Raw genomic sequence first — 18,321 nt, 5'->3', positions numbered from 1 at the left:
ATTTGTACATATCTTAATAGCCAAAACATAAGTAAAATCGATTCAAAAATAATAAAAAAACATCAAACGTGATCATTCAAAATCAAGCGAAAGATAAACATAGTTAGTGATAGAAAGAAAACCAGATAAATGAAATCACAAAACAAAAAATAAGTTCTCATGAAATGAGTAACATTATTCAATAAAAACAAAACCAAAATCTAAAAATTTCAGGCATCAACCGCCACATTCCACCATCAACCTTCATATAACATATAATTATTTTAGAAGTTCAATAATATCTTAAAGTATTTTTGATACATATTAAGAATTAAGATCATATTTGGTAGAAGTTTTTTTTGTGATTTTAAATGTTTCGGGTTCTATCGGATATCCATTTAGGTCCGGGTTCGGTTCGGATAATACCCATAACCCAAAATACCAAAAAACAGGATCCATTCGGTATTTATGTCGGGTTCAGATCGGTTCGGATTCATTTTTATCGGATGGGATTCGGTTCGGATTTTCGGGTTCGGTTTATTTGTCCAGCCCTAATTTTACCGTTAATCATGATCTAACGCAGCTCTGTTTCTGAACTAGAGGATACTATATTTTTTTTTTATAAATGATAAACAAAAGGTACAATTTCGCGTGTGTTGTAAACATCAAAAGGTACAAAAAAAAATGAGACAGTACAAAAACAGCAAATCAAATAGTTTTCATAGAAATTTCTGTTACATTATCCGGGAAGGACCTTGCGAAATGGTTTACCGGATGGGCCAAGTGATCGGGTGGTCAAGGCGAGCGAGCCGATAATGTATTTAAGATATTGATTACTAGTTTTGGTCAAAAGTGAAATCAAACTCCATAAAACAGTTGACTTTGTTTATTTTTGACCCCAATAAAGTTGAAACTAGATTTTGGAAGCACAATCACTACAAGAAAACGTAGCAGTAACAACGGCGTTTTACGAGGAAATAATTTCCTCGTAAATTTACATACGCTTTACAACGCAATTACGACGAGACATAACTTCGTCGTAAACTCCATGGTAATTTACGACGAAACGTTTTCGTCGTAAAGTCAATGTAAGTTTACGACGAAAGTACGTGGAATGCGAAATAGTTGTAAACGTTACATCGACATTACAACGAATCGTGTTACCGTTATATAAAGGTGAAAACGTGTATTCAATGTGCTTTAACTTACCTAAATTCGTTGTAAACGCGTTGTAAATTTTCTATGTAAAATCCATGTAAAACTTACCATATTTCTCTATATATATGTCATTTCCCACAACTCTCTTCCTCACAACACACAACTCTCTTCCTCACAACACACAACTCCTCATTCAGCCACCAATTACTATTTCGAAGATAACGATAACGAACATGAGTCATTCGTCTGTCTGCCAATTCAGTGGAGCGACAAGGAGAAAATGGAGGGAAGTGCAGTTGGTTTATACTTGAGTGGAACCTCCGACTATCGTCAAAGGTTCCTCTCAAGTACAAACCAGCTGCACTTCCGTCCACTTTCTCCTTGTCGTTCCACTGAATTGGCAGACAGACGAACGACACAGGTTCCTTATCGTTGTCTTAGAAATAGTAAATGGTGGGTTAACAACGCAATTACGACGAACCCAACGAAACCAAATTTCATCGTAAACGCCATGTAATATTACGACGTAAGTACGTCGAAAAGAAAACTTTACATCGATATTACAACGAATCATGTTACCGTTATATTTAGGTGAAAAACTTATCGAAGTTCGTTGTAAAATCGTTATAAAAAACTATGTAAAATCCATGTAAAAGTTTCATTGTAAAATCGTTGTTATATTTCAACTACCCAACTCGAAAATTTCTCTATATATATGTCATTTCCCACAACTCTCTTCCTCACAACACACAACTCTCTTCCTCACAAGACCCAAACGGAAAAAAAAAATAAAAAAAAAATAGAAGAAAAAATGGTCGGTGGCGGTAGTATTTACGAGTTACGAAGTTGGATGTATTTGCACAAAGATTCCGACGGGAGAGTGACGAATGCATTTCTGAACGGGCTAGAGACATTCATGCACCAGGCGGGCTGTACACCGATCACGCAGGAAAACGGTAAGATGTTCTGCCCCTGTTCAAAATGCAAGAATTCAAAATTTGCACGTAGTGAAACTGTATGGAATCATTTAGTAAACAGAGGATTTACACCACAGTACTACATTTGGTATCAACATGGAGAGGGTTATGGGGGAAATGAAGCTAGTAGTAGTAATGCTAATTTTGAGGATGCTCATCATAATGAAGAACTGAATCATGTGCATAATGAACATAATTATCATCAAGAGGAGCAGATGGTAGATCATGATAGGGTTCAAGATATGATTAGTGATGCATTTTTAGAAACAACTACAACAATAGCAGATGGAACTGGAAATGTAGAAGAACCTAATTTGGATGCAAAAAGGTTTTATGAAATGCTAGATGCTGCAAATCAACCAATCTACACTGGTTGTAGAGAAGGTCTCTCTAAATTGTCTCTAGCAGCTAGGATGATGAATATTAAAACGGATCATAATTTACCTGAGAATTGCATGGATGCATGGGCGGAGTTGTTTAAAGAGTATTTGCCAGAAGACAATGTGTCTGCTGAATCTTATTATGAGATTCAGAAATTGGTTTATAGTCTTGGGTTACCCTCGGAGATGATTGATGTTTGCATCGACAACTGCGTGAAGACGAGTTCGAGAGAAGCGACGATGATGATTGTAATGATAGTGATGAGAACGAAAACGATTTAGACTGATGTAATAGTGATGAGAATGAAAACGATTTAGAGTGATGTAATATATGTATCAAATGTTGGATTTCTCTATTGTAACATTTTCTAAAAGAAAGAGTAAGAAGTAGTATGAAATAAGATATGATGTTAGATGATATGTGACTTTGGGGTTTAGGGATTTCATTCTCGGTGTTTAGGGTTAAGCGTCGTAATTTCGTCGTAAATGGAAAAACGCGGGCCTGGTAATTTCGTCGTAAAACGAAAAACACGGGCCTGGTAATTTCGTCGTAAAACGAAAAACACGGGCCTGGTAATTTCGTCGTAAATGAAAAAACGCGGGCCTGGTAAATTCGTCGTAAATGGAAAAACGCGGGCCTGGTAAATTCGTCGTAAAATTACGTCGCTTTTACGACGAATCCTAATCTACATAAGGAGACGCCGAGAGCGAGGCTGCCTCGCTCATTCCTCCCAAATTCCTTTGCTCTCTCTAAGGTAAACTCTCTCTTCTCTCTCTTTTTTTTTTTTTTTTTTTAAAATTAGTTTAGGTGATTAGTTAGGTAACGGAATTAGTTTAGGTGATTAGTTAGGTAATTAGTTTAGGTGATTAGTTAGGTAACGGAAAAATATTTTTATTATGTCGTAATTGATTAAATTTATTTTAGTTTTTTTAGATGGCTCCTAGAAGAAAATCCAGAGCACCTAGCTATAGAGATTTGTTTGGCGACGATGGTTCCGGTACATCTTCTTCGGTCCATCGTCTTCCGGTCCATCATCCTCCACCGCAGTTCCAGACTCTCAGCCTTCTCAGAGAGTTGCTTGGAGTCCTCCTCCACCGCAGATGCCTCCACCGCAAATGCCTCCACCGCATATGCCTCCACCTCCTCCTCCAGCGGCTGCACCTGAGCCTGTCCCAGAAGGTGCAGTTCATCCGGATTTGCGTGTGCCTTCGTATGCTCCATTCGCGAGATATACGGTAGAGGATTTGCTTGCCCAGCCTGGACGGGAGGGTTTGGATGTTCTAGACCCCGATAGACCCCGAGGAACTTATTGGTAAGTTATTAATTTTATTACATTAAAATTTAAATTATTTTTATTTTTTAACGGTTAAATTGTTTTCCTTTCAGGTTTGGGGCTAACAACCGTGTTGGCCGGAGCGTTTCGAAAACGATTAAGGGTTACTACGACGGGGCATATCCGAACTGGAGCAAGACTCCAAATCACGTTAAGATCACTTGGTTTAAAATGTTTGCGGTAAGATTTTTAAATTTAATTAAATTTTCACTTTTAAATATGTATATATTTTTAAATATTAATATTAATTGTAATTTTTTCAAATTTTTTGTGTTTCAGCAAAAGTGGCATTGGTCTTTGGGAATCACCGAGATGGTGAAGGCGGAATTCGTTGCAAAAGCAAAGATCCGCCTCTGCAACACAGTCTCCGATTGGAAGGACAAGTGGGAGCTCGACGGGTATGAGGGAAAGCCCACTGAGCTCACGAAGGATGTGTGGGATGGCCTCATCGCCTACTGGAAGCACCCCTCTTCGATCAAAAAGGCCAATTCGTGCTCGGCTTCTCGAAGAACGAAGGATAAAGATGGTAATTTGCCCATGCTTCACAGAACCGGCCAAAAACCACATGCAGGCATCCGTCTAGAAGTTGTAAGTTTTGTTTTTAAATATTTATTTTAAAATATTCAATTAATATAATTTTTAATATTTTTTTTTTGTAGTTGGAGAAGACGGGAGTCTTACCATCTCTGTCTGACCTATTCAAGATGACTCACGCCACATCCGACGGAGTTTTTGTGGATCCTGCATCTGAGAAACTCGCTCAAGCAGTGGCTACTCGGATTGAAGAACGGGAGACGCAACTAACTCAGGAGTCTCCCGATGGATTACCCGTCACATTGTCCACCGAAGAAGCCGACAGAATCTTCGAAGAGGTAGTACAACTAAAAATTTTTGTTTACATTATTTTTAATAACTATATTAATATATGTTTTAATTTTATAGCTGGCTCCTAGAAAGAAGGGACGAATAGTCGGTATAAAGGCTCTGTAACCAAGTTGCAAGGGCAACTTCGTCATACACTTCGAGACGGGATGAAGAGACTTCTCAGATGAAAGCTCGAATGGATAGCCAGCAGGTTCGTTTAGACTCTCTTGAGGATTTGCTAGACGTGATGGCCGTGGGAAACCCGGTTATGCAGAGAATGTTGAGTCAGAGACGAGCCGCTCTTGGGTTGCCAGTACGAGATCCCCAAGAGTCCGATCCAACCCGTCAACAGCCGAGCAACCCCACCGACTACTTCGATGATATGTAGTTTTTTAATATTTCGTTTTGTATTATGAATTTAAATATTATGACTTTTAAATGCTTTTTATAAATGTTTTTTATTTTCATATTTCGTTTTAAAATTAAATTATTTAAAATTCTGAATTTTAATAAATTCAAATTTATATATATATATTTGAGGTTAAAAACATATTCAAAAATATATAAAACGAAAACGTCGATGTAGGCTCGACGTAACATTTACAACTGATTACCGTCGAAAATAATTACGAGTCGAATTACGAAGATTGACGTGGTCTTTACATCGAAATGTTACGTGGAGTTTACATCGAAACATTTACGAGGGTGTTACAACGAAAAATGTTTACGTGTGCTTTATCGAATCCATTACGTGGAGTTTACCACGAAATTTACGTGTCGTTTACGACGAATCTCTGCCCTGCGCTTTACGAGGAATAATTTCGTCGTAAACTTAACAAGTCATTTACGACGAAACGTCGGTTACGACGGGACGTTTTACGACGAAACGTGTTTCGAGGTTCATTCGTCGTAACACCCCGTTTACGACGAAGAAAAACAACGTATATTGCCCTCGTAAAAAATATGTTTTTGTAAAAAATGAATGAAGAAGAACTTAAGCCCTATATTACAAAGCGAACCTGGTCCAGGGGGGCATGTGGCTATCACTCCACACGTTCTCCAAAGTCTACACCTCCGACCTCGCACCCATGATTCAAATCTGAAATTTATCAAAAGGTACCCAAGGAAGGAATTTATCAATATTAGGAAACAAAAATTTTGAGTCTCAAAGATTATCCAAGGGGATAACTCAATCTCTGAACACCTTTTTCATAATTCCCTTTTTTCTTTCACGCAAAAACAGAGCACATATTATTTATGTTTCAAAGTAAACAAAATCGTTATATGTCGGGAAACTAAGATTAGGTTAAGAAAACAAGTGTGGACACAAGTTTTTGAGTTTTTTCAATCGTTTCTGTATATATTCTATTTTTTGTTCCCATCGGAGCGAGATGTCCAAAATGTGATATGATTTGTGTGTAGATTCTGTATATTGCCCTCCAAACCAGTGAAACCAATAGATATGTTTTTTTTTTAATCGCATGCTCTTTTCGTTGTTTCTTCCACCCAGTGAGCTTCTCTGTTGCATTAGGTGGTAGTTTCTTTACTCCACCGTGTTTCTACGGTTTCCTCTCAGCAGAAGTAGCTTCACCCAGGGGTGGAAAATAAACCAAATTCAAAAACTGAACCCGACCCGAAAAATATGAATTTGAATGGAACCAAATCCGACATAAATACCGAATGGGTCTTGTTCTACGGTATTTCGGATTATATGTTTTACAGAAACTAACATGAATAGATATTCGAGAAGTTCCCAAAATTTTGAAATCCCGAATTACCCAAAATACTCTAAAATACTATTGAATACCCAAAGTAAGTATTTATTAGATGAATAATTATCTCAAATATTTAGTTTAATATATATTTGGTATTTGGTCAAATATCAAAGTTCTTATGTTTTGACAGTTGCATTTTGAAGGTTAATTTTAAATAAGTATGCTTTTAAGTTTAACAAGGTTGATTTATTTTCAAGTTAAAATAATGTTTTCTACTTTTATAAAATTGTTAGTTGCTAATTTAATTTTTATATTTTTCTCCTTTTAGCCACTAATTCTGAATCATTCCACGAAGTTTCTGTTAGTGAAAATTATTTAAAATTTCTGAGTTTGTGAACTAAAGTGTGTAATGTTGAATCACAAATAAATATTAACCAAAACCGATGTAGAACAGAAGTTAAAACGAGTTCAACTGGGTTTATGATGTGTTGCTACGCCGACCGGATCTGAACATAACTTTAAAAATATCCGAATGGGTTCAAATTTCATGCCCCCGAAAAACCAAAACCCAGTTGAACCAGAGATGAACCCGATTTTACACACCCGACACCCATGCCTAGCTTCTCTTCTCTTTTCCGAATAGTGTTTTGTATGGTGTTCTAGCTCTGGCAATAATTTGTTGTTGACGTGGATGCCTTTGTGAAGGATGGTTTTGGCGAATTTCATTCGGCAGTGGGCTCACTGTTTTGTCTCTCTTTTGTGCTGTCGGTTAGGGTTTCACTCATTCACCGGTTTGGTAGCTGGTTTTAGGCGCTTTGGGTTAGTATTTCTGTAAAAAAAATTCTGTCTTTCTCTATTCCAGCTGAAGAAAGCTGAGGTTATAGTTCTAAGAACTAAAAGCAGAATTTGGTGACTGAAAAGAAGCATGAGGAACTGGAGAATGCATCATTAGAAGTTGAGAATCCAAGAGACTACTGTAATGCTCCGACCACGCATAGCTAATGGGCCATTCATGCATGCTCACTTGGCCCGTGGGCCCCATTCCGTGCGACGGAGGGTGTATTACTTTTTCGGAGGCTCATTAGTCATGTTTAGTGAACCTGCAATAATCACATGACATTATCCCATGCTTTGTCCTTACTCACACAATATCGCGAATCCTTTTCCGATAGGTCATCCATCCTTCTAATATTCCAGCTCAAGCACGCTTAACTCTGGAATTTTAAACAGATGTATGCCCGAAAAGGTAGCGCACTATAGTGACATAGATAGCCAAATCAATTATCTTAAGCCTTTCATCATATACCAGAAATTAGAATGTTATAGTTCACCTCTACTCACAGAGCGCAATGTCCTCGTTACGCACCACAACATGTCTCAAGACAGCTCTCGAATCAGAACCGAGATGGCTAACTAGCTCTAATACCACTTGTAACGCCCCGATCGCCCACAGATAATGGATTACCTACACCCGCTCACCCATGGATAATGGATTACCCATGCCCGCTCACTCGGACCCTGGGCCACATTCGGCGCGATGGACAGTATGTTAAGGCTCATCAGTCATGTTTATTGACCACATGACCTTTTCCCGTGCTTTGACTTCACTTGCACGATGTTGCGAATCACTTCTCGATAGCTCACATATCCTTCCACTACTCTAGCTCAAACACGTTTAACTCTAGAGTTTTAAACGGATGTGTGCCAAAAAAATAAGCACACTTTGAGGACATAGGTAGCCAAATTAGTTCTTTTAAACTTTTCATCATATACCAGATTTATCATATATCAGAAAGCAAGATATTACAGCTAAGTTCTTGAAACAAGAACAAGACACCAATGTTAAGAAAACTAAGTTGGTGGTTCTTTATGTATATAGTATTGTGATTTTGGGGCCTAAGGTGAGTTTTAAAACTAAATTTATATACAACTATAATGATTTCTGATATATGATAAATCCCCGTCATTTGTATTTCATTAACGTGTCTACTTCTACTTCTTATTCATCTTTTATCTTTTTGTTATATCAACTAAGTGGTCTCCAGTGATGAAGTTTTCAAGTTTCTTCTTCATGCCGGAGCGGCCACGTAACTACCTATTACTTTTCGCGCGCTTCTTCATCTTCACGTGTGTCATTGTATCCGTCTTTCTCGTTCTCCGCACCACTTTTTCATCCAGTTCCTCGTGTGATCTCCCTTTTCTCACCGTGCCTCTGAAAGCCATAGCCTTCCCACCAATTAATATCTCTCACATCCTATTCTGTATCGCCGAATCAGTTGAGAGCTGGATCGAGTGGAGCCAATACACCTCCTTGGGGGTGGCGGAAATCCACTCGTGGCTTCGTTTGGCTCGATGAACAAGCAAAAGTCCTCAGAAATAACGGTTTCTCTCTCCCGATCAAAATATCAGGTCCAGGATGGACTCAATTCAAATTCGCAGCTCAAAAGCTGCGGTTCGGATCGCCCGGATAATCTGGGACAGTTATAGGCTAAATCTGCCATTGTACGCAGAGCCGGACCTAAATTTTTAAGGCTAGATGTCCAAAAAAAAGTGGCCGAAAATAAATAATGCAGGTGGGAGGAAGCAAACTCTGGTGTGTATTTAAAGAACCATGTCTATTAAACCACTATACTAAAGACATATTTACAAAAAATGTAGCCAGTTATATTAATATTATTTGGCGGCCAGAAGCTTATACTTTTTTTTTTCCGAGGGTGGGTTCTGGATGTACGTTGGTTCGTGATGGGAGATGACGACACCGTCTTCTTCACGGATAATCTCGTGAAGGTTCTCTCCTAGTACGATCACGAGCAGATGTGGTACATCGGCGGAAGCTCTGAGAGCGTCGAGCAGAACGTGATGCACGTGTATGACATGCAGTGGCGTGCTTAGGTAAAATGAGGCCTAAGGCAATTCTCAGAAGAAAAATATATAGAGAAGGAAGAATCGAACCTGGGGTCTCCTGCTCAAAAACACATACCTCTTAACCACTAGACTGCAATAGATATTTTGAAAATGGGGCCCCGAAAATAACTATATTTGTCGGGGGCTTGAGGCAAAAACCTTTTTGAATACATGGTGTGCACGGCTCTGATGACGTGGCGTTTGGCGGTGGCGGTTTCGGCATTAGTCGTCATGCACGTGTCTCTACCGTTTTAGACGCTGAATTAATTGCCAGCGCACTTGACTTTGTCATGAAATCATGCTCGTTGGTCACCTCAACGAAAGTTTCTTATTTTAAAGGTTATTGCCAATTTTAATTAAAAACATTTAAAATAATGTTATTAAACAATTATGGGGCTTATATACCTATGCAAATTATTTTTAAAAAACCGGGACTATCCATTAATCATTATTTGCGAAGTGATTTTTTTTTTAAAAAATATTATATGTTACTGCCACATTCATTCTTATAATAAAATGTGACATGAATTTGTGAAAATGACAACGTATTTTAATTCTTTTAATGACATGTCAAATTTTGTTTATGAATTTTTACATTTTTGGTAAAATTCTTAAAATATAACAATAACTTAGATGTATTACGATTAATAACAATTTTAAACTAATCACATCATTATAAATATATATAACTTAAAGTTGAAAATATAAATTTCTAAAATTTATCTTTTATATTCAGATATTTTTACATTTATTCATATATGATCACCATATAATATGTTTCTTTAACAATTTTAGTATATTCATTGAGTTAATTAATAAATTACTTTTATACCACTTAAATGTAAGTATTATCTACATTTTTATTGTGATAATTAATAAATTCTTTTATTATTTTAATATGTCTTAACTAAAATTCAAAAACTAAAATTTATGCATTATATATATAAATAAACATAATCATAATTACAATATGAAATAATATATTTTGATTTTTAGAATTTAAATTTAATGAAAATAAAAAAGAGAAAATTTTATAAGGAAAAATAAATATACTTATGAAAAAATATTTATATTTCTACTGAAAAAGCTATTTGAAATATTTTTTTTAAGAAAACAATATATTTTTTAAAATTATTATTACTGCTCATGGCGCATGAAACTTATGTAGAAAAAGAGTAACTGTTACAAAATCATGGGTTCATGGCTGAGAAATCTTAGGGATTTTAATATATATTAAAAAAAATTTAAACAGTTAAGATAAAGAGACGAAAATGTTTTTGCATTAATTTTTTTTTTGCATTGCGATACTTTTAACATTTTTAGTAATTATGTTAATAATTAAATATTTAACAAATATGATAGAAGATACATGCAGGAACCAAAATTCGCACTGTCGATTTCCGTAATCAGAGGAAAGTAAAGAAACCCTAACTTTCCATAAGGTCCGGGACTCTCTGCAAGAGCCAACGACAAATGACCAAATAAATGCGAAAAATATGAAAAGGTAACAAAACGAATTTATAGAAAAGGTAGATCTTTTTTCCAATCCGCGTAAGAGCGTTGTGATCATTACAAGAGTATATAAAAGCTTCGCCCACAAGAGCTGTCAGCGAATTACCTAGTTCTAGCAACTTAAAACCTAAACGTAGTTGAGTCGCAGCTCGATAACAGAAGACAAAAAACATACAAAAAGGGTTTTGATTGATTTCGAACTAAATCTTATGAAAGGATGTCTACATACCCTTTTCGAGGATCAAGCAGAACGTAGTTCGATTGAAAGAGTAGAACAATAGATCGAACCGCCTTTGCGAGTTTGTTTAGTAATCGAGTGCCAGTCATAGAAACATAACATGTCGAGAATAATGCCTAAAGTTTCTAAGTACAAAGAGTTCTAAGAGTAGAAAGAATTGTCCCCCGTATCTCTTCAACCTCGACGTGCTTATATACTCCTCCTAGAGGCAGTTTTCTCTTTCCCTTTCTGTCCTCGGTCGAGTTTATCGCTTTGTGAAAATATTCCATTTTCCTTCAATTTTCGTGTTTATTTTTGAAAACTTCACATTTATCCTCCGAACTTGACATTTATCTTCTCCTGTGGATTTAAAGATAAACCGTCATAATGATTGGGCTTGATTTCATATAAAATCACGAGTGAACTTTTAGCTTCGTTCTGGGCCCTTTCGGGCCGTTTTCCGACTTGAGCGTTTATACTATTTATCGAAACAGCGCTTCCGAAACGACATCGATTCCGAAGAAGGTTCGAATTTCTCGTATGGTGGAGGCAGTTCGAGGTGTTTAGTTAACTGTTGCCGTTCTATACGATCAACTCGAACTTCATACGAGACAACGAGCTCTTGCGGTTTTTAAATCATAAAATTCGAACGGTGACTCCGATCGAGATGAAACAAGAGCAGGTTCGATCCAATCCCGAAGGAGGGAGCTACGAGGACGGGGCGAAGGCAGGCTAGTTGATCCAACTCGCCAAACAGGCGTGTTGGACGACTTGCTCGATCCAAATCGCCCGTTTGGCGAGTTGGACGGTGCGTTCGGTCCAACTCGCCCCTTCGGCGAGTTGGACGATGGGTTTTTCGTTGTTTGTGATCCGTTTTTCCGAGGCCTGGAGTAATCTTTCTCGAAGACTTATCGTGTGAATCCTTTTCGGAGTTGATACGAAACTCGATTTAGGTTTTTCCCGCTTCTCTTTTCTTTTGAATTTTATCTCTGTTTTTCAAAGAGGTCATTTCCAGAGAACTTTCCGACATTGATTCCGTCGTGACCGATTTTGACCCCAACAATACACTAATTTTTTTATCAAATATTTATTATTCAAAATCATTAATTGTCATATATACTTTAGCCACATTAAGTAATTTTGTAACTTTAGCCATATATTTATGGTGAGTTTAATAAAAAGTGTATAATATTATTAGATGGACCAACTTATTTCTTTAATGATTCTAAGAATCATTATAGTGATGACACGTGGCTATAAAAAGAAGTTATAATATTTCTCAATTAATATATAGGAGATATGGGATAGAAGTACGAAATAGAAATAACTTTTAGTTTTACAATTTATTTACGAATACCACACAACCAAGGAGATTCGGCACCACCGTGTAACAGGTAAGAATACGGGCACCTATGTACAGTTTATCTAGAATTTCAAAATGTTATATCAAACAATTATTTAATACGGGTAAATTATAAAATATATATTATTAGTTATACTAATAAATATTTATTTATAACAAATAAAAATAAACAACCGTGCGAATGCACAAAAAAAATAACCTTAATGAATTAAAAGCTATACATAATTGTTATTAATATAATATTTTTATTTCTCTCTTGCTTAGTAAATTGTTAATTAGATTTTTTAGTTTAAGTTTACTTTTATTACATAAAATAATAGAAATGAAATATCTTTAAGTATGTAGATTTTACATAGATCACAAATTTATTTTTTCATATATTTTTAAAACAGCATAAATAAAAACAGATTTTTAACGTTAAAAGTCTTCAACTAAGTTTGTTTTGGGTAAAAACCCTCAAACTAAGTATTTAACAATACCCCCCCCCCCCCAACTAATTTTATTTAATGAATTATACCCTAGTAGATCATAATTACTATTACTACCGTTAAATCTTTGGTTTAGGGGTTTTTTTTTTTGTAAATATATGAGTTTCATGTGTTTTTAATATCAACATTATATATGTATAACTTAAAAATGTAAAAACCCATAAAATATAATAAAAATTATCTAAATATATACATGTAGGGTTTAACTGGTGACCGCTAAGAAGAAATGGAACGAGAGGGAACACTGCATTCCTATTCATTCCTTCTTTTTTCCACCATTCACAAGTAATTTTTGATATATAAGGAATACATATAATTCCTCTTTGTTCCTCTTTATTTAGGGAATAATAGAAGAAAAATATTCCCTATCAATATTGGCAAGGAACAAAAATGGAAAAAAAGGGCAAATCTCTATTAACTTGAGTTGAAATTAACATTTTTCTTGACTCTTTTCACGTTTAGTTCGCTTTCACTAAATATATGAGAATTATTATATTCACGTAACCTAATACAATCAACTAAAGTTCTACAGCAAGAGGTACACACTTCTTTCTTACAATTTTTAAAAGAAAATTACAATACACGAGTATTAAGATTGAAAATAACTTGAATATTGTATGTGTGCTTGTTAGATATCATGTCAAGTTCAAGAAACACTAGCGGATCACAGCTAGTTTAAAATCTTTTATATTAAAAATGTTTTTAAAATGTTTTTAAACAATAGTTTCTAACATTTTTTAAACAATAGTTTTTAAAATGTTTTATATCTAAAATGTTTTTAAACATTAGCGGAACATTTTGAATAGTTTATATTTAAAATGTTCTTAAACACTAGCGGATCATTTTGAATATTTTATATTTAAAATTATTTTTAAACAATAGTTTCTAAATTACTTTAATTAAAAATACTAATTCCTTTTAGTGTTTATCATTCATTGCAATACTTTCTTCCATTCCCTCTCTGCATTCATTCCTTTTAATTTGTTCATATTCATTCCTTTTGATTCATTTTCCATATTGTTCCACTTGTTCCCGAAAAGATCACCAGTCAGACCCGTAATAAAATTACTAAAATTTTTAAAATGTAAAAACCATTAAAAAATAATATCTTATATAATAAAAATGTAATAATAATCTTTAGATAATTTTTATTACATTTTCTGGGGTTTTACGTTTTTAATTTATAAATATACAATGTTGATGTTAAAAACACATCAAACTCATATATTTACAAAAAAAAATGCTAATTTTGATCATTTAAGTTACTAATTTGTGAATTTTTTTTGAATTTTTTATTTTTAAAGGTAAAACCCCTCAACTATGTTTACTTAATTTAGAAACTCCTAAACTAAAAATTCACCGGTAGTAATGGTAATTATGACCTGCTAGGGTTTAATTCATTAAATAAAATTAGTTTGGAAGTTTTTTCGTTAAATACTAGTTTGAGAGGTTCATACCCAAAATAAACTTAGTTGAGGGGTTTTAACGTTAAAAATCCAATAAAAAAGGAAAGATCTTATTGTTAACAAATAAATAAATATATTTACATTTAAAAATATATATATATATATATATAACCAATATAAATACAACATAAATTAATCTGGTTTAACCTATATAGAACAAAAAATAATTATGGTTCGTTTCATACGAATATATTGAGGTAGCGACTTATTATTATTTAGAATATTCTTCTATATATTTTATACATGTGAATTACAAACAATTCAAAACTAATAATAAAGTGAAATATATGTGTATATATATATATGTAATTAAATATATAACAAAATTTACTTTTTTCTTCATAATTTTTTGAAAACAACATAAAGAAAAAGGCGAAAAAACAGTTACATTTTCTGAGTTTACTCACCACGATTCAAGTGGTTCAATTTCGACCAAAATGTCGAGATTTTCCATGGGGGAACACACGATCTTCCATGATGACGCAGTTATGTGGAGAGTTGGGGGTAAATTTGGGGATAAATACCCAATTGAAAGGCAATCGACTTCACATCTTCTCTCTGATTTTCTAGCAAAATTATTGTTTTTCTTCTGGAGATTTGCCGATCATTTGATCACAATGGTGGATGGAATTTGTCGTGTTATGCAAGACATCGATTTGGGGGTTAATGATGAGCCTTTTGTTCTGCCACAGGCGGTGATTCAACAAGCGGCAGAAGAGAATCATTTCATTCTTGTGGGCCAACCGGTTATGCCAAGAAGACAAAACCTTTGTGTCATCATTGCTGCGATGCCTCGAACTTGGGGTTTGGAAGGTAACGTTCGTGGGAGAATAACTGAAGGTAGAATATTTCAGTTCGTCTTTCCATCTGAGGAAGCCACGGAAACGGTGATTTGTCGGGGTCCATTGGCGTATGCTGAGAGAATGTTGGTCCTTCATCGTTGGGCTCCTCTGATGGATGTGGATCTCCTCAACTACATACCTTTATGGATTCAGATCCTAGGGATTCCCTTCCAGTTCATGAACAGAGAGGTCATTCTCCACATCGCCCGTGCAATGAATCAGCAATACATTCAAATGGAGTATAATGAAGAGAATGGTGGGCGCTTAGAATTAATCAGGATCCGCCTCAACTGGAACATCAATCATCCCTTAAAGTTTCAGCGCAACTTTCAATTCTCTCCAGGAGAGAATACTCTATTGTGTTTCCACTATGAACGCTTGAGAGGCTTTTGTGAATCATGTGGCTTGATTATTCATAACACAGGCGCTTGTGTCATCAACAATGAAGGTTTTGCACCAGATGGAAACGATGACAGCGGTGATGAAAATGATGAGGAATAGATAGTCCCAAACCAGGGGATTATCATTGAAGAGATTGTTGAAGAGGAAGAGGCTGCTGATCCAGAACCAGAAGTTTACCAGATTCAAGATGCATATGAGAGGAATGTGGCTGCTTGGGAGGCAGAAAATGATGATGAAGAACTCTAGGATGGACATGGAATGCAAACCATGTTCACTAGCGATGTGGATAGAGATCTCATACATTCTCAATTCATGACGAATTCCTACAATGAGGGAGATGCTAGTTTGAAACGGAAGATTTGGATGGAATCTGCTACTGGGAATGCTTCGAAATTTGAGACGGGAGAAGCTAGTGTAACTACAACTGCCAAGAGATTCAGAGAGTCATCAGTGGAAGATGCTGGATTTGGGATGCAAGCTGAGAAGAGCGACGAAGAAGATCCTAACATGGTGAGAGGCCCGGTTGGCCCTGAACCACCACTTCCACCACGAGGACAGCCTGCTGGAACTCTTGAGGTCTAGGCAATGACTCGACAGTTCAACGTCTTAATGAGATGAACGAAAACATCTCCTGGACAAAATATGCGTTTCCGAAACAAAGCAGCAAGATGATCTCATCCGTGATGTAGGATCTCAGCTTGATTGTCTCAATTATGTTTCTGTTACTCCTCAGGTTTGAGTGGAGGTTTAGTTATATTTTGGAAATCTCATGTACAGTTGCAAGTCTTGTTTCAGATTCCCAATTGAATCGATTGTAAAGTTCAGATCAGTGGAAGTTCTTTATAATATTCCTTTATTTATGGAAACCCAAATCCTAGTTTACGACACCACACTTGGGAGAAACTTCAAAGGTTGGCTGTAAACAGAAGGAATGATATGTGGATGGCTTTGGGAGACTTTAATGAGATTATGGGAAACCATGAGAAGTCAGGTGGCAAAACACGCCCTGAATCAACATTTATTGACTTCAGAATGATGATGAGACAGTGTGACTTTACTGATCTTCCTTCTTTAGGAAATCGCTTCTCATGGGTAGGTAAAAGGGGAAATGATGTGATACAGTGTTGTTTAGACAGAGTAATGGCTAATACCCATTGGTTCCCAGAATTTCCTGTTTCCGAAACTCTCTTTCTTGAGCTAGGGGAATCTGATCACCGTCCTCTGATCACTTATGTATCTGCAGAGAGAGAAAAACCTAGGAGATCATTCTGCTATGATAGTATAATGTGTGATAAAGATGGCTTTCAGGCAGAAGTTACTAGAGGACGGAATGGAACTGGTCAAGCTACGTTGTTACAAATACCTCTGTGTTAGAGTATCAGTAGATGTCGAGAGCAGATTTTAATGTGGAAACAAAGTAATAGGACCAACACTGAAGAACAAATAAGGTTGCTACGAGGAAGATTGGATACTGCTATATGCTCTGCATCGATTACTCAGGAAGAGACCAATATGATCAAAGAAGACTTGAACCAAGCATAAGAGATCAATATGATCAAAGAAGACTTGAACCAAGCATATCTAGAAGAAGAAATCTTCTGGAAGCAAAAAAAGCAGAATTATGTGGCTAAGGGCAGGAGATCGGAATACTAGATATTTCCATGCAGTATCAAGAGGAAAGAGAATCAAAAGCACACTCTCTTCTATACAGGATGATAATGGTGTCATTCATAGGGGTCATAGCAACATTGCGAAAGTAGCAGAGAGCTATTTCAACAACTTTTTTGCCTCTCAAAATGATTTGACTAATCATTTTCACAATGTCTTTCATGGATTTAATGAGAGAGTTAGTGAAGACATGCAGATCTAACTAAAGACATTACTGAAGAGGAAATCAAGGAAGCGATTTTTGACATAGGTCCACACAGAACCCCGAGTCTAGATGGCTTTCATGCAGTTTTTTATCACCAACATTGGGATGTTGTAAAAGAAGATGTCATTAAAGAAATAAAACAGTTCTTCAGTGAAGACAGTATTGACACAAAATTGAATCACACCAATCTCTTCCTTATACCTAAAGTATATCCTCCTACGGGTATGTTTGAGTTCAGACCCATTGCGTTGTGTAATGTCATCTATAAAGTTATCTCCAAGATACTTATCAACCGTCTTCAACAATATCTGAATAGTATAATTACTGAAAATCAAGCGGCTTTTATTCCCGGAAGGATGATCTTAAATAATAATATCATTGTCGCCCATGAGATATTTCATAGTCTCAAGGTACGGAAACGTCAAGCTAATTCAAATATGGCAGTGAAGACAGACATCACAAAGGCTTTTGATTGCTTGGAGTGAAATTTCTTTCACATGGATGAGAAGAGATTTTACTGAAAGCTATTGCCCTTGAAATGCCCATCTATACGATGAATGTCTTTCGACTGCCAAAAGATATCTATGAAAAGATAAATGCAATATTGGCGAAGTTTTGGTGGGTATCAGGAGACAATAAAGGAATGCATTAGTATAGTTGAAAATGAGTATGTGTCCTTAAAAGGTAAGAAGAGTTGGGATTTAGAGACTTGGAAAAATTCAATCAAGCTTTATTGGGAAAGCAAGTATGGCGTATACTCTAAAATCCAGAGAGTTTAATGGTAAGGATTCTTAAAGCTCGTTATTTTGCTGATGGTAATATACTAACTGCAGTTTTGAAGAAGAAG

At 35.8% G+C, this 18,321-nt stretch overlaps 1 protein-coding gene across 1 annotated transcript; it reads left to right on the top strand.

Annotated features, from left to right (window-relative positions):
• The first annotated feature begins 14,794 nt into the window (after nucleotides 1-14,794).
• On the top strand, nucleotides 14,795-15,700 carry LOC125608547. The gene has a single exon (XM_048778972.1). It carries the CDS (start codon nucleotides 14,795-14,797, stop codon nucleotides 15,698-15,700), a length of 906 nt encoding a protein of 301 aa, XP_048634929.1.
• Nucleotides 15,701-18,321: the final 2,621 nt, after the last annotated feature.

Source organism: Brassica napus, chromosome A5 (genome assembly GCF_020379485.1).
Source record: "Brassica napus cultivar Da-Ae chromosome A5, Da-Ae, whole genome shotgun sequence".
NCBI lineage: Eukaryota > Viridiplantae > Streptophyta > Magnoliopsida > Brassicales > Brassicaceae > Brassica > Brassica napus.
Note: the sequence above shows the minus strand (reverse complement) of the source record. Positions and strands in the feature narration are given on the sequence as shown.

What these genes read in the sequence shown, in the direction of transcription:
- LOC125608547 (XM_048778972.1), top strand. Translation starts at nt 14,795, where the DNA reads ATGTCGAGATTTTCCATGGGGGAACACACGATCTTCCATGATGACGCA.